Genomic DNA, 27,812 nt, shown 5'->3' with positions numbered 1-27,812 from the left:
ATGACATTTCATCCTTTGGTTAACATTAATGCTGCATTGCTAAGCTAGGAATTGGGCTAATTTCCTAATGCCTCTCTTTCTCTCTCTTCTAGGTTTTGAAACTCTAGGGACAGCAGGACACAGACAGCGTGACAGAAAGCGAAGATCTTGTCTCATCTCAGCCAGGAAGTGACTGCTGAATACCAGATTTTTTTTCTGTTGCTGGATTATTACCCAATCAGGCTTTGGCCATAAAAGAAAGAAGGATTCAGACAAAGCAAGAAGACAGAGGTTAAAAAAGGAACCTGCTCCAGATACTATAACAGCCCCCCTCCCTTCACATCTTTCTTGTGAAACGCAGAACAGTTCAGCTTTCTGTGACTCTCTGACAACTTCCTGTTTTGTGGTGAACTGCTGAGGGGAGGGAGCCCTCTCTCTCGCTCACTCTCTGGTCTCTCGCTCACTCCTCTGGTCGTCATGACGACTGCAGTCCAGCCCACTGAGCTGGTGTTCGAATTCGCCAGCAATGGAATGGACGAAATTCACCAGGTACCTCCATCCAGACACCCACATGCAACTCTTCCCACCTGCGACTCTTTGAGGGAGCAGAAAGAGTGGCTGTGTGAGAAGGAAACCAAAGTATCCGTGAGCAACAGGGTCCTCTTGTCATAGGGATAGGGTCTACAATCATACTGCATTTAGCATTCAGTGGCTCAATAGTGTGGTAAGAAGCTAATGACCAAAAAGCACTGGCAAAGCTGAGTTTGTGCTCACAAGACTGGAGATGAGCTGCGGATGGAATTATCCAGTCCAGTCACCAGTCCAGCTCCAGTCTCTTGCATGAAGGAAATGCTTAACTGCACATACTGTATGTCTGGAATTCGGTTAAGACCTTATTTACTGTACTCTCACACGCACGTTATTGTTCCCCTTGAGCCTAACCTTCTGTTGACACTGGCTTGTTTTGGTGTGTAGCCTGACGGAAAGGGCCTGTGAGAGAGGGAGCAGGGCAGCAGGGCCTGAGATCAACGAAACGATGGATCCCTGCAGGCACTCCAAGTGTGTGTGTGTGTGTGTGCAAAACTACAGAAAGTGTGTTCTCTACAATGCTAGTGGCTTTTTTATATACCAAAGGACGCATTTTGTCAAGGCAAGAACCAGACTAGTTGTTGTTTAGGGTTTCTTTTCACCACTTGTGGACTTTCATGTGAGTGGAGATGAGAACAGCAAGCACATGTGGAATGGGAGTCGCTGGGACACTATCACCCACAGAAACGATAGGGATGGGATCCGCTCCAGTCACACCAGGCAGGCTGCGCTGCTGCTCTCTGTCTTGTTCATCTCTTTGCGACCGATAACAACAAACCTGTCGGCCCTGATGAGAGCCCTCGGGGGGCTTGGCCAGTGTATGTTTACCAAAACACACCACGACGTTGCCCTGGCTGCAGTCACAGTGCCATCCAGCAGGAGGCAGTGCTTCAGTTCCGCATTGCTGGTGGTGGTTTGTGACCTTATTCATGTACAACAAGTATCTGAAAACCTTGATTTAATTAGAGACTGTTCCCTGAAGTCTGAAGCCATGAAAGAGAAATTCGGTCAGGGTATGGCCATTGAGTCAGTATTTATTTCTTCGCATGAGTCTTTTGAAAAAGGCACAGTACTGGGTGCTGCGTGCCTGCTGTTGCTTGCTTCTCATCTCTGGTGTGTTGGGTTTTGCGGAGTCGATAATCGGCGCTGTGGTGGGAGGGGCTGTGATGATTGTAGACAGCGCCGAGTGGCGTGGAGGAAGGCCGGGAAGGCAGATTGTTTTGCTGAAAGGGCTCAAAGAGGAAGTGGTTATTACCAGCTTGTGCCTCTCGTTCTTTTTTTTTTCCGAAGCCAAGCTGTCCGTGACTCTCACATGCACAGCAGAGGCGATGGGAGGGGGTCGCCCCTGTGGTCCTGGAGGCTGATCTCCCCAGGGGTTCATCAGGCCCGGACACAGGTCGTGCTTCCCATCCCTGTCCGCGGAGGAGTCCCTGATTTCGTTCTTGCTGAAGCCTTCAGTCCTCATAGCAGAAGACAAATCCGGCAGTTCGTTGGAAAAGCAGAAGAAGGTAGAATGTAGGAGGAACCCTTTTTTTAAAAAAAAGTTTCCTCTGCTTATCAGGGAACTCAGATATGCAAATGCAGCCTCCAGGAGCTGTGGGACTGATCTGTGAGCAGAGCCGCCCTCATTATGACTTGAGTGGCTTGTCCCAAGCTCCCTTCATTTACATCTCTTCCACGTCCGATCGCTCCCAGCAACCCTGGCGAAGGCGAAATTGCTCTCGCTGGGATCTAATCTGGAGCTCGATGGTGCAGGGTCTTCGCTGCGTCTGAGTGTGTCTTCTACATTGCCTGCAGCGTCCGCTGTCTGCCTGCTGGGTTTATTTTCAGATGGATTACCCTTGATTTTTAAATATTTCCCTTTTTGATATTTTATCTGACTTTCCTGAGGGAAGTCTCTAAAGTTAAACTTCTAAAGTTAAAATTAAAGAAAGATAATTTATTTAAAAGAAAAAATAAATGTATTCCCTTGAGCCTCTTGACCTACAAGTCTCTTAATTGTTACCATTTTCCTGCTATATGTATATTTTGCAGGAGAAAAAAACACATTTCTCAAAGGAAATGTGTGAACAGTGTAATGAACGTCACCGGGAGTCTTCCAGATAAGGGATGTTAAGTATTGTCTTGTCCAGTACTGTGAAGTGTAGGGGTTATCCACTCAGTGTCCTGGTGTCTCAACTTCCAGTCCGAGTTAATTCTGTGCGCGAGTGTTTTTGATATTTGTACTTAAAAGATATTTTAAATCTTGGTGACTTAAGGTTTCGTTACATTTTCTTTGGATATCAAGATGAGAGGATCAGTGTGTGTAGTTTGTGCTTGGGCTGAAGTAGCGAGACCATTGATTTGATGATGTCTATTGCCATCTCCTGGACAGAGCTTGCAATTGCTGTTGATGCCACTCTGGATGATTACAGTGCTTGTTAGAATTACTTGTTGAATAGTTTACCAATAGCAGTTTTATGAAAGTTTCAGGTCCAATCTGCTCTCTCATTATGTACTTGATCAAGTGCAGTAACACAAGTTTGACTTAGGAATTTTTTGCTGTGGCTTTTCATCTTTCCCACACATCTCTTCTGTTTCTGAAATTTATTTTTCATAATATTGCAGGATTCTATTAATTTGCCTTGAATGAGCATGAAACCCTAACATGAATTATTGCCAATAAAAGCAAAACGTCTCTGTGTGGACTTGCGTTCTTTCCTTGAGTGCAGTGACCTTGTTTGTAAATTGTACATTTATTGGTCAGCTCCTCAGTAAGACATAAGCATTGCAGTGAACAGATGTTTCTCTTTTCTCTAAGGACACCATAGAGCATGTAGCAAAAAACTGCTCCAGCACTGGTAAGCAGCAGTATTCGTTTTTCGTTTCATGGGTTAGCAGTTGAATGGCGGCTACGCATGGCGTTATTCAGTGTGCTCTGCTGTAAACTGTTCTAGAGTTTTGGAAGTCTCTCAGAATGAGAGGCGATGTTCTGGATCTTTGGGTGTTTGTTGGTGCCTCCTGGTTTCCCTGCAGGCTGGGGTTTGAATGGGCCTGAGCAGGGCTTGCCTGGGTGTGGAGATGTTGGGCGGCGTGGGGGCCAACAGGAGTGCTTCCCGTGGTGTGGTAATCCCCAGACATGCTGTAACCCCACTTTGAGACGTTTTCTCCCCACTTGGAGTATCTTTCACCGCAGGTGCGAGATTTGCCGGGCTGGGGAACCAGTTTAGCTGGCAGTGCCACTTGTTGGTGTTCTTCTCTTCCCAATCCCTCCCAGCTGCCCTCACCTGCTGCGGCTTCATTCAGGCCTGGTTTGTGGGTTGAGTCTGTGCCAAGTCTAATGGGCACTGCAGTGCTTCTCACGGATGTTTTCAAACACAACCTGCAGCTTGCCTCTGCGAATAATGTATTTAAAAAGTATTCTGCAGATGCACACAGCTAATCTCGCGGGTTGACAGAAACCTGTCTGCAAGCCATGTGAATATTTTCCAGATTTCTGTGTGAAGTGAGGCGTTACTCTGGAGTGTGAAAAGGTGCCACTCTGCTAAGAAAGCAAAGATAATGGGGCAGACTTAGAGTATAAATGGAATCTGTGTCTGCAGATGAAAAATTAAAAAGTTAGATCATTTATTTTGCTTACCTCTTTTAACCTCACAAACTGTACTGTGGTACAGTTTTTAAGTGACACTGCTTAGAACTCCACAATCTTACAAATGGAAGGTATGAAAAGAATGAGCTGCATCAAATTGTTTCCATTGATGTGGAACAAAAGACACTTTCACCTTATGCATTGTTTTATAATGCCTAGAAATAAAACAAATATTGTCAATAATGACCTATAATCTCTTTTGATGCCAGTGGTAGATTTTATCTACCTGTTATTCAGTTCTAGTGCCTGTGTCTCTTGGGTAAGAGGGTGAGAGGGTGCTCACCTGCAAGCCCATTTGGCATCATTTGGATACAAGCTGCAGGGCCACCAGACATTGAGTCAGAAACAGGTTCCCCAGCCAGCATGGCTCTTCAGATCAGTGACCGAAAGAGACATAACTATGTGAGCTTAATACACTATGGCTCCGAGAGGTTTCAGCTGTTAACGATGCACTTGGTGAGAGTGACCTGGCCATAAGGAATCTCAAAGGTTACCATCATTATTAACTTTTTGCATAGCAGTTGCTCTTATAGTATTAATGACTTACATTAAGTATCAGTACAAGGAAGCGTTTTTTAGGTACAATAAGCTTGAATAAAAAGATTAATAAATGAGGCAAGAACCAGTGATGCAATTGCCAAGAGAACAAACTGAACTGTAAGAATTAAAATGCATACAGATACTGTAGCTGGGGTTCAGAGCAGTAGTGGAACGCCCTGTTGGTGTGTAGTCCACATGTGTAGGGAGTACAGTTAGAAAGTAGCACTGCCAGTTTGTGAGTTAACATCAGTGCAATACTGTGTAAAACTGATGTCTAACATAAATAGATCACAGGCGCTGTAACACTTTCAGGGACTGAGCAGTTCTAATTTCTCTGAAAAGTTAAATCCCACACAGTGTGTGTGCTCACAAATAGGGATACAGAGAGAAAGAATGTCCTGGAGGAGTCTATCGAGAAATAAGAGACTGAACACAGGCAGGTCCAGAGCAGCCGAGACGTTTTGAATAAGGTGCCTGAAGGAATCGGAGCCTATATTTTACAACGAGTCTTACAACAAACTATGTGAATATTTATAAGCACAAGCTTTTGAAGGCCAGAGCAGTGCTGAGTGATGGGTGTGTCGGTGTAAAATGACACGCTCACTCATGACTAAGCACTGCTGACGGTTCTTGTTGTCAAGTTTGTCCCGTGTTTCTAAGCAGTACTAATTTTTAACGAGTGACATCACTATAAAACACGCTCGACCTGCCTAGGAGTGTCACAAGACTGGGTTCAGAGTTACACACAAGGTTTGCCTCCCCCAGTGGCCCAGACACACCTCTTTCAGTAGTGCTCAGTGTGACAGAGGTCAGGATATTGCACAAGCTTTTAGAAATGTACCCCCAGAAGTGCGAGAGATATCTGTTCATGCTTCACCGTTGCTAAAACCTCGTGAAGTGGGAAGTGTATTTAAACACGTGGTAGATGGTTAGGGTGGTGTTCTGCTTCCTACTGCTCCCTCAGGATGGTGCTGTATGCTACTGGACTGATCCAGGACAGCCTCATTGCCCTGTCTCTCTCTCCCTCGGGGTGGTGCTGTAAGCTAGAGACAGTGTCCTGTCTCTCTGCCTCAGGGTGGTGCTGTAAGCTCTGCCTCTCTCCCTCAGAGTGGTGCTGTAAGCTAAGGGACTGATCCAGCACAGCCTCAGTGCCCTGCCTCTCTCCCTGCCTCGGGGTGGTGCTGTAAGCTAAGGGACTGATCCAGCACAGCCTCAGTGCCCTGCCTTTCTGCCTCAGGGTGGTGCTGCATGCTACTGGACTGATCCAGCACAGCCTCACCGCTGCTGTCTCCCTCTCTCTGCAGCTGGACGACCCCTCTGTGTTTCCTGCGGTGATTGTGGAGCAGGTCCCAGCTGCCGACCTCATGCAGGTGTATTCTGGGCTGGAGTCCGATGAGGTGCCCAATGGGATCATGGCCGACACGTCGCTGGACGTGGTAGAGGAGCAGATCATGGGCAGGGACCTCGGACTCGCAGGTAGGAGAGAGCCCCTGTCAGACAGAGAAGGAGCGAGAGATGAAGCGCGGGTAATGAGCAGCTGTTTTGTACAGTAAAGTGAGGTCATACACCACCACTGCTCACTCGGTTCCAAAGGGCAACAGAGAAACTGCATGAAGTTGCAAACAGTGCCCCCATGTGGTCAATGCACAGAACACACCAAAATGTCTCCTACGAACGTGCTGACGATGATTTTAAACAAGGTTTATTTTGTCCTACTGTGCACGCTTATTAGTGAGGCAGAATCTTGTTTGATTTCCGTCATCTTCTTTGCTGAGATCTGCAGCGTTAATATTTTTCTCCTGTGCAGTGGAAGCCGCTGGCCAGGACACAGAAGAGAACATGGAGACGATTGAGGCTGCAGAGGCTCTTCTGAACATGGAGTCACCCAATAACATCCTGGACGAGAAGCGCATGAGTAAGGGCCCTTTACTCAGGGGAGGGCATGGGGAAGGGCAGTGCACTGCAGGGCATTGCTTTCGAATTGTTGGATGCTGACATGAAGAGCAGGTACATTCAAGGGACAACATCCAGGCTCCCACACCTATTATATCCAGGTGCTGATTTGCATCAGTGCACTGGAAAAAGCAATAAGATCACTTATTAGCCAGCAGCCATATCACTCTGCAACTCGCAACTGGCAACCCACTGAAACTAAGCAGGTGTGAGCCTGGTCAGTACTTGGATAGGAGACCTCCTGGGAAAAACTAAGGTTGCTGCTGGAAGAGGTGTTAGCGGGGCCATGTGGGTCCTAATGCCCCAGTATAGTGATAGGGACACTATACTGTAAACAGGCGCCGTCCTTCGGATGAGACATAAAACTGAGGTCCTCACTCTGTGGTTATTAAAATTCCCAGGGCGTTTCTCGAAAAGAGTAGGGGTGTAACCCCAGCGTCCTGGCCAAATTTCCCATTGGCCCTTACCAATCATGGCCTCCTAATAATCCCCATCTATGAATTGGCTTCATTATACTGCTCTCCTCCCCACTGATAGCTGATGTATGGTGAGCGTACTGGTGCACTATGGCTGCCGTCGCATCATCCAGGTGGGGCTGCACATTGGTGGTGGTGGAGGGGATCCCCATTACCTGTAAAGCGCTTTGAGTGGAATGTCCAGAAAAGCGCTATATAAGTGTAAGCAATTATTATTAATTATGAATTATTATATACAATTTCTTGTATTAGGAATTTGTCTTTTCGCATACCCCAGCTTGCTCTCCATGAGCCACACAGGCACACAGACAGGGAGAGAGAAGTTTGGGGTCAGAGCGCAGGGTCAGCCCCCTGGAGCAGCTGGGGTTAAGGGCCTTGCTCAGGGGCCCAAGGGAGAACGATTCTGCTGCTGGCTGCCGGCTGCCGGCATTATACAGGATGTCCTGTATAATGCAATGCAAGTGTTTTAGTCTTAACAGCAGTCTTTTTAAATCCAACATCCTCTTTAGCTTTTATCCCTGCGCGAGCCTCTGCCTGCTGTGCCTGTTACGGGAGCACGTCTGATTGTTCTAGCCAGCTGTCTGCTGTTGTTGGGTCTTGGCTGTCTGAGCTCAGGTCTGACGAGCTGGGAGTGAAACTCTGCTTCTCTTGTCCTGGTCCTGCCCAGTTCATGGCTACGGTACCTTGCTGGACTCCGATCTCACGTACATCTCTCTGCGACCGGACCAGCTCCATGCCCATGGAAACGGGGTGGACATATCGCTGGACGAGGAGGAGTCGATGGACGAGATCCCACAGAAGAACCCCACCAAGCCCCCGAGGAAAAACAAGGGTACATTGACAGCTCTCCTCTGCTTCCTGACACCATAGACATGCTTCTGCACTTGTTAGTGACAGGCCCAGGCCAGTGAGCCTGACATCAGACCAGACGTGTTACTGGAAGCACAGGCAGTCAGGAGCAAAGTGCCAGTAATTACAGTAGCATCTGGAGACTTCAGTGTCTATTCACTGCACGTCCAAACTGCTCACTGCACTCCACACTGCCAGGCTTTCACTAAACCTCTGAAAAAGTAGCCTGGCAGCAGGCATTTGCTTTGAACATTCAGTTTGGCAGTGTGGACTGTAGCCACTGCTAATTTAACTGGAGTCTGGTCCTCTCGTCTCCTCCCCCCAGTCCGCAAACCCAGGGTGGTGCGTCCCTGTTCCCCCGTGACCACGCCAAGCCTTCCTCTGAGGAAGAAGAGCAAGGATGGGAAAGGTAGGTGAAGAGGGAGGGGCAGAGGGACTGCTGCTCACAATAATTGTTACGTTCTCTCTGGGGGGATGTTTCCTGAGCAGCTGGGAAGGCTGGCTTTGGGCGATTTAACTGTTGAGGTGTTCCCATCGTGCGATATTTCACTCAAGGATTTTGTGTCCAGGAAGATGGATTAGAGAATATGCTTCAATTGTGATCTTCAACAGTCCTTACTTAGACTTTGATGCATTTGGTTAAAAAAATGACTTTATGGTTATACAGCAATAGTCCAAATTTCAGGGTGCTACAGTTCCAGCTGGCACACACGGGGTGCACCTTTAGCTTGACCTTCCTGATTTCGGCTCATTTTGTATACCGCCTCCATTGTCTAAACAGGGAACACGATCTACCTGTGGGAGTTCCTCCTGGCCCTCCTGCAGGACAAGAACACCTGTCCCAAATACATCAAGTGGACTCAGAGGGAGAAGGGCATCTTTAAGCTGGTGGACTCCAAGGCTGTGTCCAAGCTTTGGGGCAAACACAAGAACAAGCCTGACATGAACTACGAGACCATGGGCAGGGCGCTGAGGTGAGGGCAGACTGGGGGCTGTTTTTAGCAGAGCTCATTGCCCTCATTCTCCTCTGAAAAAGTCGGGTTCTGGGTTGTTGGCTCTGTCCTTCAAATACAGGAACCCATGGCAATGTGGAGAAGTGCAACATGCAGAAGCTTTTTCTGTACTTACATATGGATGTAGAGCAACACAAGTTACCAACCGAGTAATTCCACGGATAAGTAGGACGTCATGTCATATTTCCATAATCCGTTCTGAAAGGTACTCTAGCATAAATTAAAAAGCCAAAAAGAACAGCAGTTTGCAGATGAGATCTTACCTTTCTGTCAACCGTCATTCTTCATGAAGACTGGAGGTGGCTGTGAGTTTGCCGTTGGCCTCCTCCGGCCCCCTCCAGCTCCTTACCTCCTTGATCTCTTTACCTCCCCAGATATTACTACCAGCGTGGCATCCTTGCCAAGGTGGAAGGGCAGCGGCTGGTGTACCAGTTCAAGGAGATGCCCAAGGACCTGATCGTGATCGACGACGAGGACAACCAGGGCTCCGGCTCCAGCCCCGGCCACGGCACCAACCACTCCAGCTCCCACGGCAGGGCCCTCTCCCGCGGGACGTCCCGGGCCGGCCAGGGCAGGGGCGCCGGGCAGCCGGTGCTGGTGCGGCCCGTGAAGAGGGAGCAGAACGCGGGGGTGCTGTACCAGGGGGCGAACGGCCGGCAGCAGGAACAGCTCCTCCAGACGGTGCACGTGCTCCAGCCCAACCAGGGAGCAGCTGTGCCAGCCCCATCTCACGCTGTCCGGTAAGCATGTGCACCCTGCAGTCTGCTCAGGAACAGCTGGGGCTTAACATGAGGTGTTTCATCAGCTTTTTTATTTTTATTCCTTTCCATTGTGGTCATAGCCCTGGCACTCCTGCACAGATAAGACATTTTACAGAAAAAAAAACACCAACTGCATCGGTTGTTCATTATCTTCTTTGTGCCTTTACAGTTTAGGCACACACTTTCGTTGTAGTGCATGGGTAAACGAAGCAGAGCACTCGCCCATCATTCTGCAAATGTCTGGATGAGCATTGTGGCTTAACTAACCTGGGATACCAGCCAAAGCGCTGATTTGTAAATGGATCAGTTCCAAACAGTGTCAACAATCCTATCAACAGGTGCATCTGCTGAAGTTCTCATTCCCCTCCCCCTGTCTCTGCAGAACCATCAATGTGCCAGCCTCTGTACAGGCCACAGTTCCTGTGATGATGACCTCAGGGGCCCAGGGAGGGGGCACGGTCACCCTGCAGACTGTGCCACTGACCACTGTGCTGGCCAATGGAGATGCCGCCCATTCGTCCCCGCAGAGGGTGATCCTGCACACGGTGCCCTCCTCCACACCCGGGCTCAAAGATATGGTGACCTTCCAGGCCACAGCTTTGAGCTCTGCAGCCTGCAGCCTGTCCGACAGCCCCCAGCCCCCACAGCTGCTGGTCACCAGCCTGGGCTCTTCCTCCGGTGGGCTGATCAACACTACTGCCCAGTCCAGCTCCCTGAACGGCATCACCCGGCTGGTCACCGTCAATGCAGGGGGCCAGCCGGTGGTGGCCCAGCAGCCTGGCACCGTCATCGCCACTGTGCTCAAGCCCGGCGACCTCAATGGCATCCAGGTCAAGGAGGAGATCCTGGACCCCCAGTACCTGCAGTCGCTGGTGAACGGCGACCCCTCTGCCAGCTCGGAGGGGAAGGCCCTGGCGCTGGATGGGGGCGGAGCCGAACTCAGCTACCGAACCGTCATCATTAGCAGTGGTGCGCAGGAGCCCGGCCAGGGCTTTGAGACCCAGGCCCATGGACCCGCGGGGCAGATGGAGGCCGGGGACCAGAGCAGCCCCACAGTTGGCCTGACCCCCGTGGAAGAGCTGGAGGTCAATGGGGAGTTGGCCCTGGAGGCCGAGCCCACATCCAAGCAGCTGGCCTCCCTTGCCCAGCGCCTTGTCCCCCAGCTGCAGCTTTCGGGGTGCCAGCCTGTGCCGATCCAGGTCGCCCCCTCCCCCTACAGCCCTGTGCAGGTCAAGACAGAGCCCGAGGACACATAAGGAGGGACAGAGGCAGTCCTCGACAGTGAAGCAATACGGAAATAATCAAAAGTTAAAATTCCGACAAGACTTCTTTTTTATAACCTGGTCAGCTGTCTTCGTGTAATAGAGGGTTCTTAATTTATTGCTCTTAAAAGCTGGTCATGTTTGGACCTTTCAGAATTCTGTTTACCTACAAATAATGTGCCTAAATTTGAACATCAAGGGATTGTTTTTTGTGGTGCGAATCTTGATGGCCTGGAGTTGGCTCCCTAAAGCACACAGCGCAGCTGTTATTGTTACTCTCCCATACCAAGCCACAAGAATAGCCATTTGAGGACTTCAACAGACTGCTCAGAGATGCCAGATGAAAGATTCATTGATCTAACCTCCACGGCTCCATTAGACAGAGTTTGGAGTACACTCTGCAGTAACGCTGTGCAACAGGAGGAAAGTCCCCTCTCCATGGATGTGCTGTACTGTGCAATGTCGAGGAATGATAAAAGCAAAACCAAAACAAGAGAAGTTGTGGAATCTCAAAAAAGATGCTGAAATTGATATAAAAAATGCTGTTCCACTGTTCAGCCTTTTGTGTTGAACTCATCGGCAGGCCTGAGTTCAAAGAAGAAATCATTCCCATTCAAAACATAAAGACTGTTGTTCCTGAACTAATAATTGCCCTAGAGACAGTTCTAATGTTTATAATGAACAATAGTATTTTTGTATGGACAACATTTTTCAGTGCTTGAGGCAAAACAATAACCAAATGATCTGTACTGTTATGACAGTACACTGGGATACTGACTAGTCTTAGTAACCCTGAGCGTTCACTCTTAGCGGTGGAGCAGGGTCAGTGAAGTGTCCCGGTGTCTTTGTGGTTCTTAGATATAGAGAGCTGTGGCCTTAAAGCATGTGTGGTTGCCATGGAAATGGGCATTTCCTGTCTTCACGGACGAATTACAGCCATGTTTGTATATAGCTATAAACTCTGATGACGGTGCAGCTCAGAAAAGATTCTTGCGAAAAAAAAGACTGATTTAATGTGTGCTGCCAAAGTGAAGACAGAGTCGGTTTCTCAAAGCTTTAAGAAATGTTAATAAAAAAGTGAGAAATATATATATTAAAATATACTAGTGAGATGGATTGTTAGGCCACAAATTTATTTATTTTTTAGTAAATTCCAAATTGTGTATTACAAAAATATATATCTTGAGGCACGTTTTTTTATTATATATAAACATGAGAGGGGGGAAATCCATCTATGATATATTATAAGGAAGCTGAATGATGGTAGATGAATATTAATTTTTATAAACTCAAAAAGAATTACCAAAAAATGTTTTCTTAACATTCCGTACATGCTGTGAGCAGCAGATTTTTTTATATTTTCTTACTTTTTAAACTGAAACAGGAAAACCCCAAAAAAACACAATGTGAAGTGATAACTTTTCTTGGTAACGATGCCCTGTTATTGAAGTGTAAATATTCTTTGTGGTGTGTTGATATTTTTGTCTTTTGTGTTCTTTTGGTTTCTATTCTTATAGCTGACACTCCCCTCCAGCTGGCCCCTGTTGGATATTCACTGGCTAGTGTCCTCTGCATCAACTGCATGCATGCACAAAATTAGGACACCACCGTAAGGTTACTGCTGGAGACCAATTGGTTATTTGCTTATTTTAATAGCTAATTTATATAAAGATATCATTTAGCTCTCTATCGAAAGAAACCCAGTTATTGCCTTCAGCAATATAGCTGGGTAACTTGTCTACATTTCTGTGTAAAGTGCCTTCTGATCTTGATTTTAAATGCACTTCCCTGTAGTTTCCACTTGTGACCTCTGGACTCCTGTTTCACTGTTCATTCTGAAGACATCCACTGGGTGGCTTTGGTCGTGCCTTTGAGATTTTTGAATACTTGAATCAACTTCCAGGTGTAACTCTTAACAACAGTGTAGGAGTTCTGTATCTGTTTTATATATTTTTATACATCTGTGTTGGAAAACATGCTCCTCCTCATGCAGTAACATGGGTGTGCTGGTTAGGGCTCTGGCCTGACTGGGGGCTTCTAATCCCACACATTGCTCCAGTCACTGCCCTGCAGTATAAATGGGTACTCTCCAAGATGTCAAGATAAATGACATTTTGTTGTCAGCTGGTTAAATAAAATAAATTATTCCAAAATGTTAACTAAGAGTGGCTTTTAGGTTTTATGAGCTGAATGGAACCCATTTTCTGTCTTCCTCCTGAAAGATCAGTAGGGGGCAGCTGTGAGCCCTGGGTTGGTGATCTAGTGTGATTATTATGAAGGACTGAAGGTCTAAGATTGTGAGTTTCAATGGGTAAGGGCCCTCAGTCCAAGCACTATGAATTCTCTTAAGCTCCGTTTTAAACTAGTGCTAAGTACTTGGCTCAAGACTGTACACCCTGACAGCGCTGACCCTTAACAGATGAATTTACCTGGCCTTATATCAGCATACCTCTGTACAAAAGTTGCTAGAAGTCCAAAGTTTTAAATCTCACTACTGAGAGACAAAAGGTGTTTTGAGGTCAAGCTGTTCTGTACTGGGCACCAGGAATAATAAAGAGCTTCTGTTACAAATCCTTGTGCGGCCACCTTAGTCTGCTCCACCCACCTTAATCCATAAAACATTCCCCCAGATTTGTAACTTTGGCAGTCTGGCTCTCTGTGAGTGGACATAAAGATGAAAAGTTTATTTCAAGTGAGAGGTTTTTAACCCTCTGTCTAGCCCCGGTGTTAAGTTCAGTCTTCCTTGCAGGCTTGACAATCAGCAAGGTCACAGTCTTGTGTTTATCTGCATTTAAGCCTGTAGCTAAAAAAGCCTAGGTATATCTGAGGATTTTTTTTTTTTGGAGCATAATCTCAAAAAGGGAACTTGCATTTAAAATCAAGCACTCTGAACTGTAGATGGTTAGTACTTGTTACAGCAGTTGACTCCCCTTTCCTGACAGATGTGTCCAGGTGTTAGTCTGTATGCTTGCGTTGTGCTGATGACAGCACCACCCTGTGCACCCCATGCACAGCCCTTGTCCATTGCCTTCCTTTCCTCCTGTAGTCGGGGAGGGTGTCAGTTGTTTTCTTCCTGTTCCTTTTGGTCAGGCTTTGTATTCAACCATAGAAAGTAGTGTAGTGTTTTTTTTCTTAAAACAGAAATAAAACTTATTTTGCTTTACGACAAGCAAAAAAACATTACTTGTGCTTTGCAGTTTTCTTTATAAATTGTCACTTAAATAGGACCAACCGTTTAGGTTTTTGTTGTTTAATGAGGGTAAGGTGGAATGTGCACTGTTAAACCCAATTATGGTGATCTCTTGAAACTTGCAAAGCAGATGGAAAGATGGATTTCTTTTCCAGATCTGGCCCAGGCTGTACCACATTCATAGAATTCTAATTTATTAGAAAATGTAAGAAATGAAAATGCTAAGAAGTCTATATTATATGATTTTCAAGAAGTTCAGAAATGCATTTTCCCACAAAACCTGGTCAATTGCAATTTCTACAAAAATGAAACTTGTTTTTCCAGGCATTTGCTCACTCTCTGCGAGTTTAAAAGCCTGTTCGAGAAGAGGGCAGATCTACTACACCTCAACATGTGTGTGTTGTTCGCAAGATGTCACCAACAAAAGCTGAAAAGAGAAAATGTAAACAAGCGTTTGCGACCTGGGACCCGAGGATTCTAAAAGGTGTCTTGAACTGAATGAGAAGCTTTTTCAAGAAGCCTTTTAGGGAATATTTATACTACAGCCCAACAAAGTAATGGTGTGATTTGTGTCTGCACATAGACTACATTTCAGAAAGAAAAGTAAAAAACAGGAAAGTCCACATTTATTGTGAGTAAAAACAAAGCCACAGCATCTATTTATCTTTGCAACCACCTACCCACCTCTCTGCCTCAGTGTGGCTCGCATCATTTCCATTTCCAAGTAATTCAAGGTTGATGAGGAAAATAAAATAATAGCAGTGTGCTGTGAATGTGATTGGGTGTTGAGAAGAACTAATCGGATACATTAAGTCAACAGGCAAAATAAAATTGGCAGGGAAATGTTACTAGGTTAGATCCTTTAGGGTCTCTTCAGCCTTAAAAATGGTTTTAGGAAATACTGAAAGTAGGAACATACAGGCACAGTATGGAAATTCAGACATTAAGTTAAAAAGAGAAGGCAGCCATTTAAAACTGTATGACGTCAATTGAACTGGAGCAGGGGCCGAGAAGGAGGAACCCGGGGCTGAAGGCACCAAAGCTGTTGGGCAGGTTGGACACCAGGAACAGCAGCAGGAGGAAATGCAGAACGCCTGCTGACTGAGCTGGAGGTAGGACGCCGGGCACAACTGGGGCCAAGATGGAATCGGGAGCAGCGGGGGCTCCAAGAGAAAGACGGCCTTAAGGTTTGTGCAACTGGTTCACGGTTGATGCAGGGGACAGAAGTAGAAGAGAGCACAAGACAAAGAATATAGTCAGTTAATGAAAAGGAAATGGAGGAACACAAGAGCGAGGGACCAACATAAGCATCAGGGATAGCAAGCAAAAAGCAGGAAAGACCGATCCAGACTGTGAATGAGAAGTAGATGGGGACGAGGCTGAATGGAAGCTCCTGGGCATGGCAGTAGGGACATACCAGGGATCCTTTTGGTAACTGGCATCTACCTGCGTGCTGGGTGATGTCATCCTGGGAGGCATAAGTAGGCTGGGAGACATGCAAGCATGCAAGCGGACCTCATTGAAGAAAAAACCTTGAAGAAAATGCCATATTTGTGGAGCATCTTTGCAATTTAGCTAGAGCCCAGTCATTGATGTGAGGGATTGCAGTAAAAGGAATTGTTTGAGTTTAAGTGTTCTTTGAGCAGATCTGCAAATCCACAGCAAAGATGGTTATTTTGAAAAGGAAGCAGCTGGGAGTTTCTTTCCTTCTGCCTGAGTTTATTGTCCAGTTTAAACAGATTCGTAGAGACACGCATAGAAGTTTTCTGTTACTTCTGTTGTTTTTGATTGTTTTAGATGTTTTTGTTTTATTCCATCATAAGGAGCACAGTCCACCTGTTGAATTGTGCACGTGCGAAAATGAGAGATGAGCACAATATACAGGTATTTCTGTTTTTTGTAGTTTGGAACTTGGTCCACACATAAATGAATTATGGCGAATGTGAGGCAGGCAGCATATTTTCTCTTTTGCTCTTTGTTATTTGGAGCGTGGTCCTCATATTGAATGAATGCAACAAAAATGTGAGATGTAGACGAAAGAGATGTAGTGAAATCTGGTAATGATTGTGATAAAACAGCTGGGTGAGACTAGCTTGTCTGTCGGTGTACCTCCCGAATGGTAGTTCGCTTTCCTGGAGTTGGAGACCATTAAAAAAACAGCAGCATGACTGGGGTGGTGAAAGAATGGATAACCAAAAGTTAAGACCACCCTGAAGTCATTAATAAATTAATTTAAAAAGTAGCATTTTCATTTACTTCTTAACTCCTAGCCAGAAGAGCTATGCACAGGTACAGAAATTGTACAGTATTCAAAGAGACTGAAATGAATTCTTTCTGTGTCCATCAATCCAGACACCAGAGCACGCAGAGGGAACCCGTGCAAACACGAGGAGACCATAGAAACAAGTTAATAGAGTGGGACACAGGGCCCAGCACTGTGAGGTAACAATGCTGCCCACCGCACCACTAGGTCACCCGCTTTCTGTGTCCCCATTAAAAACACAAGCTGATTATATTATACAATATGTTTCACAATTTGTTTAGGAGAAAAAACCTGCAACAAAAAGGCTAGTAATTACTAGGGCTAGTAAAGTTCGTACTCCTTTGTGCAATTATTCATAAAAATATATCCAAAGCAAACTTGCCAAGTACCGTTTTCATGCTCAAAAAAGAATATCGTCTTTTCCAACTTTATGGTTGTTCACGAGTAGAGCCACAAGGTGGCACTACAACATCATAATTCCCCCAGTCCGACGCCACACATGAAAAATGAATCGGGCTCAGAGCTCACCATGCACACCAGGAGCTAGGGGCCTGCTCTTTGTATGTACTGGACTCCCCTAAGGAATGTTGTGACCTGTAAAAATACAATAAATAAATTATATTTATTTTTGTAGAGGACAAATTCAGTCATCCAATAGGAGAGGTGCAATAGAAATGGACATGTCTGTTTCTCCTAATTAACTCTTCCCTTATTTGCTTATGTGATTTTGAGGTATAGGCCCAATTAAACAACATCCATTTAATTAATAAAAGCCCTGGCAGAATCCTGACATGACACAGGGCAGAAGTGTGGTGACAAACAGTCCCAGGTGCGAGGACACAGCTGTAGATGATGGATACCTGTGAATTCTGAAATACCTCAGAATGTGTGCTGGATGTCTCCCCTACCACAAAAATTCCTGTAACGTGCTTTTTGGTAGCAATTCCAACAGACAGCAGGATTCAGGAAGAGACCAAAGCAAGTCTAACTTGATGACAGTCAGAGGGTAACATTATAATACCAGTAGAACAAGACATTATTATGTTGAGGATTTTTGTATCATATAAGAAATGAGATGTTTCCTGTTTCTTTGTGCACACAGAGTCTATGAAGGGCTTTGTGTGCTCACAAAATCTGTCCGCAGCACAGGCTGAGCAAAGTTCAGTCAGCTTTATGCAAGATTTCATGGTTTGAAACAAGACAACAGGTGGATTTGCTTGATGGAAAGACTTGTAGGAGCCTGGTTATCCCACTGCAGGGTTTCTGTTCTCACAAATTTGCCAAACACTTTTCCTGATCGGCTGCAATCTAATAATTCTGGACATGGAAGGTGTCAGTTTCTGCTGCAGAACGGATTAGAAGAGTGCAGACTGACAATGTGAATATAAAGCCAGAACAATGGGCTCCAATCTGGGCCCCCGTCAGTACTGTGTAAGGAAGAGTTGAGCCTGATTTCTATCACATGCCCATTATTCTTTTATATCGTCCCTGAAGCAATGCTCAGATTCCTGCCAAATTCACTACTCTTTGCCAGTTCTTTTGTGTAATTAATGCTGCACTTGTATGCTATTTAAATTAATGAGCATTTAGTATCCTGGGATTCAGAGCAAATAAAATATACTATAATATTTAAAACACTATTGTGGAGAGCTGATATCAGTTCCTGAACTTTATTAAAATGTATCTTGATCAAAGCAGTCTTAAGAAAATTCTCCATTGAAGATATCTGTTTAAGTGTTATGGATATAAGGGTAATATGTCTGATGCATTAAAGATGCATGAAAAAGAAACAGAAGTGTTCACCGTCGCAAAAACAGGACGAGTATCTCAAGCAGTCATGAGAAAATGACAGAACAGTATAAGAACTGCTGAACTGTGAAAGCACATCACAAGCCAGATTCTCACTGAACAAGCCAAAGCAGAAAAAAAGAGTTCTCATTATGCCTTTTGCTAAACTAACTCTTTTGTCCTTTGTGCTGAGCAGATTGCTTTGTTCTGCGCAGAAGACAATCTTCAGTTCCCTCTAATAGCATTTGATATTTCCATCATCTCACTAACTGTATTGCGATTTTGTCTTTACGATCAACATCTGGTTGGCTCTAACAACAAGCTATCAGGCTTTTGTTAAAGACATTCCATGTGCTGTTTGAACGCTCTATTGGCAATGAACTCAGGCAGCTAATCTAAAGCGCCTATTTATCAGGGAGTCCTTGCTGGATTGACAAGGAATGATAGATGGGCAGTTGCTGTTATTGGAGCACCATGCGCACACAATAGCCAGCTATACTGTACTTGTACCTGGGCATCCACTATTGTCCACCATGCACAACTTCAAGATACTAGTTTTTCCACTCATTTATTTCAGTTTTCTCTTTTACACATTCAAACGTTGCTGGCATTCATAGAGCAACGAATTAATAAAATTAAGAGAACTAGCAGACGTACAGTATTTCTTTAGGAGTAGAAAGCTTCTTGTTTGTTCAAAATCATAGACGAGTATAATTCATAGCTAAGAGTGACTCTAACACTGAGACTCAGGCTTAGGCCTGTAGTCACAGCATTGCCATTGAGGAATATTCAAATGATTATTTAATTGCTTTAAAAATATGAATTCCAGTCTTCAAAGCCAATAATGCAAAGCACTGATGTGTCAAGTGAACGCTTAGCTGGTATTGATCTTTTTGGTGAGTCAGTATTTTACTGCTAAATCGGTGAAGATTTAAAATCCAATTTTAATTTCCATTATTTTTTTAAATAAGATGAAACGGGTGTGATTATGTTCAGGGTCTAGGGTATTGAATCAACCTGATGCAGTTGGGTAGAGCTGACTCTTGTCTCCTCACTCATGACATCCTTCCACGCCACCCAGGACTTGGGCCTGACCTCAATAGCAGGGTGTGCATCATCCCAACCTCCTGCACACAGAAATAACAAGCAACAGGTCCATTTGCAGTACCAGTCTGTTTGGACCTTGCCTGACTGGCACCAGCTCTAAAGTGGACGCTCTGTGACACTGACCCAAAGAAGGGTCTTCTGGGCTCTCCAGACGTCAGTGAGACCGATGTATTTGCCAAACATGCACAAAAAACCTGCAGCTGTTTCACTGCGTTTGGACATCCTGCCCTGCAGATGAACAGCTGAAGGGTGGACAATCCAGATGTCTATATTATGTGAAGTCACACTATAAAATATCACCATCCCAGGTTCTGTGGTGTGAAGCCAGACATTTTTCTGTTTTGCTTTAACATTTCAAAGATTGTATATAAATAACTTTCTCTCTGCTCTGTTTACAATCACACTGCATTCTGTACATAAAAATGATAGTGTTTAAATATTGGAAAAGAGCCTCATATTAGAGATTGAGAGAAAGAGAAGAAAAAGGATAACTTTCAAAATCTTTCCATTCAAGATTGTCTTTGAACTGTGTTTTTCTTTCTTTTCTTTATAGATGAAAGGAACGGCTTCGTTTTTAAACGCACACCCATGCTTTTCTATTCCTGTTTCTTTTTTTGGGGGGGGGGGTCATTTCACATTCTTATTCTAATTTTATTTGTAATTACATACACCACCCAAATGAAACCCCTCATGGGGAGAAAATACACCCCCAAGCACATTTAGATTTCAAATAAATCAAAATTTATTTTGATTGAAATGATTTATTTAAAAATTCCATTTGTATGGTGGGGGATGTCTCCATTGTTGTCGGGGAATTTCCTGGGATTTTGTCCCCAGCAAGTGCACGTGCATTAGGGGGCGCTGCCGAAATTCTTGAAAGGAGGGGGGAGGCGGCAATGAGGAGGAAGAATTACACAAGCCAGCTGTCGGGTCTCAAAGTGACCACCAGCCACAGAGCAGGATGAGCCTGATGCCCTCCTGGCATTCGTAATGTGTGAGAGAGAGAGAGAGATCTACTCCTGTACCAGAGGCGTGAAACTCCAGGAGCAGGCCTGTGACAGCTTGGAAATTTATCACAGAGAAAAACTTAATAAATAGATTTTTACACCACAGATCTGCATGATTAAACCTGTAATTTATTAGAGCATGCTAATGTATCACATTAAAAATACTGTAAAAAGGTACAGTTTATCGCATTTCATAATTTATTTCACCGAGGCTATTTTTTTTCTGAGTTGACAAGGAGGGATAAGAGAAGAGCGAAGGGCCCAGAGATGAATCACATCACAGAGGGGGGCCTGCCAGTCAAGTCCCTGCAACACCACAAGGGGTAATTGAGTGGCCTGAAGAGCTCTCATACCGAACAAGCAAGTTAATAGTGTTAATATATAAAAAATGCCGACTTACTCAGTAATTATTAGGGTGAAAAGGCTGAATTTCACTCAGAGGTATATTCACATAAAAAAGCAGACTTCCCTGTTCCTTGTGTGTTATAATGGTGATATCTCAGGTTACAGGCTCAGAAAGGAAAGCGGACATGTAAAACAAAAAACGATTTTAAGGAGAAGCAGTGCCGTGAAAAAAAATAAAATAGGAAGTCAAGCCAATACAAAGACATGTGTACTAGAGATACAGGAAAATAAAAAGGGACAGACAATAATGAAAGTGATTAGGCAGTGGAAACACCTAGTCTAATTGTCAGGGCCCAGATGGAGGACACTGAACATCCTATTGTACGAGAAAGAAAGGCTCTTGGCATAAAAACACCAGTTGCAGAGCCAGGAATCTTGAATGATTATTATTAAATTCCAAAGACTGTAATTTTGTAATGCAATGACTTGAAATTCTTTTGTGAAAGTTAAATAAGGAAAAAAAAAATACATGATAAGAAATGGTTAAATTAGAATAGGAATATGTTTTAACATAACCTGTAAACATAAGTTACAAAATGCTACAAAACGCCTAGTCTAACTTCAAACATACCTCCTCCTTATAAAAGCAGGTGAACCCTGAAATTCTAGGCACGAGTAATCAAAACAATAGTTCACGTTGTTGATGGTCTGGGACAATCCTGTCCAGTCCAGAGTGTAGATGAGCTTCACGCAGGAGGGCCCTGTTCAGACCCTTCCAAGCATGCGAGCAATCCACCAGTTGCATGGCATCACAATCCTGCAGATCACGACGCCCCCGTGGTAGTAGTAGGGGTGGGGCATGTAGCCGCCCAGGGGCTGATAGTAACGCTGGCAGAAACGGTAACCACGGCGACAGTGCTGGCAGCAGACCCCCGTCTCGTCCAGCCTGTCGTCCAGCTCGATTCCGTTCTCCCTCTGTGAGGAACAGCAGACACAGGGCAGCTCAGAGAACAGGTGTAAGGAGGTGGGTTAACGTTACCCCGTCATGCTATAAGAAAGCTCAATGTCTCAACTGAGGGCAGGACGGAACTGACTCGACTGTTTCTGAATGAAGTGTTAATCAGCAGAGGGGGTATGAGTACGAATTGCGCAGAAATACAGCGTGTCTTTCAGCAGCTGGACTTCACACAGCGGGAGAGAGCACATGGCCATAACACACTGCACTGAAGCCACTTAGCACTCTGATCCTTTTCTCTTCAGCTCTCTTGATGGATCAGGACAAAGCCTTCCCTGACAGCTGCTAGATATCAGAGTTTCTGAAAAAAATGCTCAGCTTCCCAAATTTGCTTAATTTGTGTTTGTTGTTCACAATGTACAGTATGCTGTGTTTGAACAACAGCTGTCTTAAGCTCATGTAGTTCTGTAGGTATATTAAAAATGGTACCTTTTATTTGCTGGTACAGTATGTTATACAGTATTTAGACACCTTTTACATGCTGTCTGAACCAGTCTCTTCTGGAATCCTAAAATGAATCTACTGTCAGATTTACTTTGCTTCCTGTATCTTGGCCCACATTTTGTATTGCTTTCACATCTTTAGTGCTCCCTGACAATCTTCAGTAGAAGTGTTTGTTCACTTGTTTTTCCTTTCCCTCATGAATAGAAATGCATGTCAGTGGTCAGGCATGCTTCTCTGGGCTGCATTCCTACTAACCTCTTCACTGCAAGTCTAGAGCCCACATGACCACTGCATCTCACCTGCAGTGCAACTGCATCATACCGTATCATAACAAAAGTGATCGTAACTGTATAATAACATGATTAATTGAATGCAGAAACACTCTTTTGTAGGCTGATCGCTAAAGATGCCCTGCTCTTCTTCTGTAGTTGGCTTTTTTTTTGTTACATGATAGGGTCCATGAAAGAATGTAAATGAAAACATTTAATTTTTCTTATATAGATATGGATGAACTGTTTGTTAACCACATCTGCTTAACCACTATAATCACTGCATCACACAGGGAGAATGAGGGCCAGAGCCTGTTCTTTCCTGTACAGCTTCTGTGCGTCCTTTGGCTATCATGCGCTGGGTTTTCTACAGCGCCCAAGAGGATCCTGTGCACAACACAGGGGAGACGCGCATCTCTCACTCATGTGAGCGATAAATGCATGAAGTGAAGAGCATCTTCAATGGCTCAGGCCTCAGGTTCTGTCTGACCAAGCGTCTTTACGGGATGAGTCACCTGGAGCTCTCTACAGCGGAGCACGGAAAACCAGAACTGGGGGCACCGGGCTCGAAGGGGCAAACTGATTATCACTAGAGCTGCATTGACTCTTGTCTCCAAAACAATTCAGATCTTGACAGACAGCACCCATTGTCCACGGCATGTCCTCAGTAGCCCCTCACACACAGCCACACACTCTCTGAATTAGCAGGTGGAGATTCACATGAACCTGAGACACTGGGATGATGATATTGTTGGGATACCAGAGCAGACGTTGGGACAGAAGCTCTGGTGGCATTTCTTCAGTGTTTCCTGTGCTGCAGGAGGAGGCAGGGAGGTAAAGTCTGTGATCTAACCTACAAGGCGCACAGCCAGCTGTGCAATCCTAACCAAGATGCCATACTTCCACATACAGAGGTTAGGAGGAACTCGGCAGGTCAGTGTCAGTATTCATGCGGACGGCCAAGCCTTGATTCGCAGCTGCAGGGACACACTGGCCTGTCCCCGAGGCAGCGGCTCTGCCGCTGTGCTGAAGGAGAAGAACAAACACGATGCTTCGGGGGGGTGGGGTTGGGTGAGGGGGCATGAGCAAGGTGGTCGAGAGAATAACGGCGACGTTTAACCTTAACACTGACACCTGAATCAAAATTGCTTTTTTATGAGAAGCTGGAGCAAGTAACAGCATGATGGTAATGCTCTTGATCTGGGTTACCGAGGCATCAAACACGACACAGAACGCCCTTGACCTTTCTTTCTATGACGCTAGGAACACATCTCGGCACTCCCAGCTTTCCTGTCTGATCCCAGGGTGCCATCTGCAGTTTTGTCTGGGGGCGCTGCTTTCAATTAAAGTGGTCCTGGCACCGCTGGATGAGAGGATAATTGCACAATATTTGTTATTGCTGGCAGGACCCCCTTCCCTGCCTCCCCCTCCTGCTCCATCCCCAGGCCCCACTATTTCTTCATCTCCAGCAACAGGCTGAGCTTTGTCTTCCTCCCCAGCAGGCTGTCTTTGACATTGACTTTAAGTGAAATGGACAATCCTAAAGCAATTAGCAGAATAATTATTGTGCAACGAGAATCCTTTGTTTTGCTCTTACGGGAAGGGCCTAGAATTTTATGAGGGTTAAATGAAACCAGAACCCAGTGTACATTGGGTAGAATTATCTGCTCTTCTCTGGATCACTGTGCACATTCACACAAAGCTCTGTGATTTAAGTAGGATTGAAAGGCAGGCTTGCATCCAGAAACAGTAGCCCAGGGCTGCACGAGAAAATCTGCACTACAGTCTACCTCCAGCAGGAGGCGATCAAAAACACAGTTCTGACTGTAACATAAGATAAGATCACTTTATTAGCCATATACAATTTCTTGCATTAGGAATTTGTCTTTTCTCATACCCTAGCTTGCTCGCCACGAGACACAGACACACAGACTGGGAGAGAAGTTTGGGGTCAGAGTGCAGAGTCAGCCATTGTACAGCACCCCTAGAGCAGTTGGGGTTAAGGGCCTTGCTCAGGGGCCCAACGGAGTAGGACTCCTCTGCCAGCTGTGGGATTTGAACCATCAACCATCCAGCCACAGGCACAGATCCTGAGCCACAATGCTACAGCTCCACCCAAAGTGCACTTCTTAATGCACACTGCACTTCATCTGGCACATCTAAATGAGCAAGGATTTATTGCATTTATATATTACTTTTTATATAAAAGGGCACAATTAATATATTTAATCATTTATGATAGCGTGGTAAATATTTTCAGTGGGAGTGGCTAAGCTGTTATTGATTAACGTATTTGTATTTTAATGTCAATCTGGTACTCAGTTATTCTACTTTGAAAACATATGTAAACAACGTTCTGCCACAATGGATGATTTAATCAGAGAGATGAAGGCATGCATATGTATTACAGAAAAACAAGTTATTCATAATTCAGCCTGCTTTGGGGGGAAAGTTGGAGGCTTAAAGCTGAAAGTAGGTTCAAATGATGCCAGAAAACAACTGAATCTTCCTTTCATCAGAAAATTATCAATGTATGCTGCCCTTTAAAATTCAATACCAACTCAAATCGAATCACTCTTGCATTTACATTTATAATGGCTTGTGGTAGCCAACAGAACACAGTACCTTGGGAAATTTGTCCAACTGGTAATAAACAAGCAACATTAATTAATGATAGGAGTAATTATTTCAGCATTCATTGTGTTTTCAGTCACACATTAAAATATGTGCCAGTCCCTGGAGCATAATCTTAAACATTTAATATGAATGAGCCTGTCATGTAGAAAACTTTGTCAGGACCATTCAAAATGAATTCATCAGCACATAACAAGTGGAATGCATTTAAATGATTAATGCTTACTTTTAAATTCTGCTGTTTCTATAAAATTCTGCCCCGGAAAACAAACAAACATCTCACACTTTGTACAATACAATGAGCACCAGGGGCTGTGCAGGAATCTAGAATCTGGCTAGCTTTTACCTAAGAGGAAAATTAGCCCTCGGTTCCGGTTTACCCAGGAGAGACAGTGGTTTAATCCGGATCCTAGTCTGCAGTGCTCCCATTTGGAAGGCCCATCTAGCCTGGGCTAAACTGTGAGGGTCACATTGAGGCTACTCAGCTACCTCTAAAAACTCCGGTTAGGGCTGTATTTTCAAGTTGGACAGCTGAGCAGACCAACAGGGCCCAATCATCTAGGAAGCGTATCTGTGGAATGTAGGTCAAGGTCCGTGGTGCAGTTTCTCTAATGCTCCGGGATGAGAGCTATTCAGTTTGAAAGATGTCCAGGAATGCTCCACAGCTCGACGCTTAAGCATGGCAGCTGTGGCGAAAGGTCAGCCTTATATTTCCCGCAACCTCTGTCACCAGAGTTTTAATGATTATTTATGAAAAGTGCACAGCGGGGAAGACTGCTGCGAAATATTAATGCTTCCCCATGGCCAGCCTGCAATGGCATTGTGAGATGAAGGCAAGAACTTAGAGCTTTTAGGAAAGGTCAATGATACCTGCCTTCTCACCAGCCTTCACAAGACACTTGCTGAAGTGTCCAACACAAAATCTGCCTGCTCTACACCAAGCATGCACGATATGCATCATAAAGTACTCACTTTTGTGAAAGGGGATCTCCTTCTTTCCATTGTAATCATACATTTCCATTTCACTTCTTATTGTTTCGTTGTGTCTTTGCACTTTAAACCTAACAAAAAGTCTAGGGCATCTAACACAGAAGGTGTATTTTAATCCTGTAAAATTCTAAGTATATCTCAGAGTGCAGGTACAGTACCATAGCCAGGAGACAAAAACAGGTCTGGACAGAGAACCCAGAGAGTGTTCCACCCGGGCCCAGCTGCTGAATTGGGGTATTCTGGGTCTGCTCACTGTGCTTGGCGCCTGCACCCCTGGGTGACCTGCTTTCTCTGAGCCCAGCATAGGGGCTGCAGCAGGCTGCTCTCCCTCTCAATGTATTCACTTGTTATTTTTAACGGCTTTGCTGCTCAGCTGCTGCCACAAAACAGGACAGTTTGGGGAAAAGGCAGATTCTTTGAAGAGGAAAAACCATCAAGGCTTCAAAAGGCAATATTAATTAACTTGTGTGTCACAGCCAGTGGAGTCATCTGATAGATAAGATGGATCTGATCTGCTGTTTTCCCTAATTTCTCCAAAGCCCCATGTCTTAATGCACCGTTATTGGGATTACAATAAAGATATTCACTATAGTGTTTATTTTCTTCTTTTCACTATGGGTAAAACTGGGTTTGTGAGTTTAGGATTGGGCAAGCTGCTAATCAAAGCTTTGCAGCATCTCTGAAGCAGCACCTACTCCCCCCTTGAAAAAACAGGTGCCTCCCATGATAAAACTGAATTACTTAGAAGTACATTTTTTTAATTGGATTAGCGGCATTTGCAATTGCACTTGTTAATATTGTAAGTGTGTTTTTGTACTGTATGTACTGACTTTTAGAGTTGTGTGTGCGCCTGGAACACAATGTTGCCACTGCTGTTGTGCTGTATCTACCAGTTTCTTACTTAAACCTAAGGTGCTTGTTAATTAAGGAATAATTAATGAATCCATTCATTCATTAACTAATGACCTGAGGAAAACATTCAGCAAAGCTACTAGTACCCTAGAAGAATGAGACAGAAGAAATTTTCCTACTAAGGAGAAATTTGAAGAAAACACACCTTACTATACAGAACTATTCCCTTGTGTTTAAGAAAGTTCATTCTGTAATGTCATTAATTGTTTAAAATTTTGCTCATTTTTAAAAAGGACCCATTGACAAGTATTTTGCACCATTAAATAATTGTTTTTTAAACTTTCCCTTCTGTGGTAAAACAGGACATGAGGAGAGCTATCACGTGTCCACTCCCAGGTTGTCGACGCTGCATGGGTAAACGGAGAACTCACGTAGTCATTGACGTCCAGGTAATCTGTGACATCACGGGCCTGCCGCCGACCTTTCACCCCAGCCTCAGACTCCTTCTCCACCTCCGCGTCCACAGTGTCGTGGAGCTTGGCGTCTGTGAGGGCAGGACACAGAGGAACAGTGGTGAGAACATCTTCACAGGTGATCTTTAAGGAAAACATAAGGCTCCAGAGTTATCTCACCCATAACACTCTCAAGCTCAGAAACATGAAACCAAGCCCAAACAAAACTGGGGTATTAATATTATGTGATTCTGTCTCATTTTCAGAACCTCTTCTTTGATCCAAATGCAAAAATAATTTGAACAATGGAGATACAGTACTTTCTTCTTAGAATTAAGAATCTTAACAGTATGTCTTAAAGACATGTGGTAGAAACATTTAATTTATTGTAAGAGAAAGGTATAGAT

At 44.7% G+C, this 27,812-nt stretch overlaps 2 protein-coding genes across 5 annotated transcripts in view; one reads left to right on the top strand and one right to left on the bottom strand.

Moving 5' to 3' along the window:
• Positions 1-14,229, top strand: part of elf1 (E74-like ETS transcription factor 1) — a 40,463-nt gene extending 26,234 nt beyond the window's left edge. For both annotated transcript variants that reach the window (XM_088597474.1, XM_088597475.1), the window contains exons 2-9: positions 93-528; positions 6,040-6,211; positions 6,543-6,650; positions 7,832-7,996; positions 8,339-8,422; positions 8,795-8,987; positions 9,401-9,766; positions 10,170-14,229. In XM_088597474.1, the coding sequence (XP_088453600.1) occupies positions 457-528; positions 6,040-6,211; positions 6,543-6,650; positions 7,832-7,996; positions 8,339-8,422; positions 8,795-8,987; positions 9,401-9,766; positions 10,170-11,043 (2,034 nt within the window). In that variant the 5' untranslated portion in view covers positions 93-456 and the 3' untranslated portion in view covers positions 11,044-14,229. The remainder of the gene's footprint in view (positions 1-92; positions 529-6,039; positions 6,212-6,542; positions 6,651-7,831; positions 7,997-8,338; positions 8,423-8,794; positions 8,988-9,400; positions 9,767-10,169) is intronic.
• A 6,284-nt stretch (positions 14,230-20,513) lies between these two features.
• The window catches only part of tnmd (tenomodulin), a 73,289-nt gene continuing 65,990 nt past the window's right edge, over positions 20,514-27,812 (bottom strand). For all 3 annotated transcript variants that reach the window (XM_088597480.1, XM_088597478.1, XM_088597479.1), the window contains exons 6-7: positions 27,385-27,497; positions 20,514-21,724 (exon numbers count right to left, since the gene is read on the bottom strand). In XM_088597480.1, coding sequence (XP_088453606.1) covers positions 21,515-21,724; positions 27,385-27,497 — 323 coding nt within the window. In that variant the 3' untranslated portion in view covers positions 20,514-21,514. The remainder of the gene's footprint in view (positions 21,725-27,384; positions 27,498-27,812) is intronic.

The sequence above is a fragment of the Lepisosteus platostomus genome, chromosome 10 (genome assembly GCF_059453375.1).
Source record: "Lepisosteus platostomus isolate fLepPlt1 chromosome 10, fLepPlt1.hap1, whole genome shotgun sequence".
In the NCBI taxonomy this organism is placed as follows: Eukaryota; Metazoa; Chordata; class Actinopteri; order Semionotiformes; family Lepisosteidae; genus Lepisosteus; species Lepisosteus platostomus.
The sequence above is the reverse complement of the archived record's forward strand: the minus strand, read 5'-3'. Positions and strand labels throughout refer to the sequence as shown.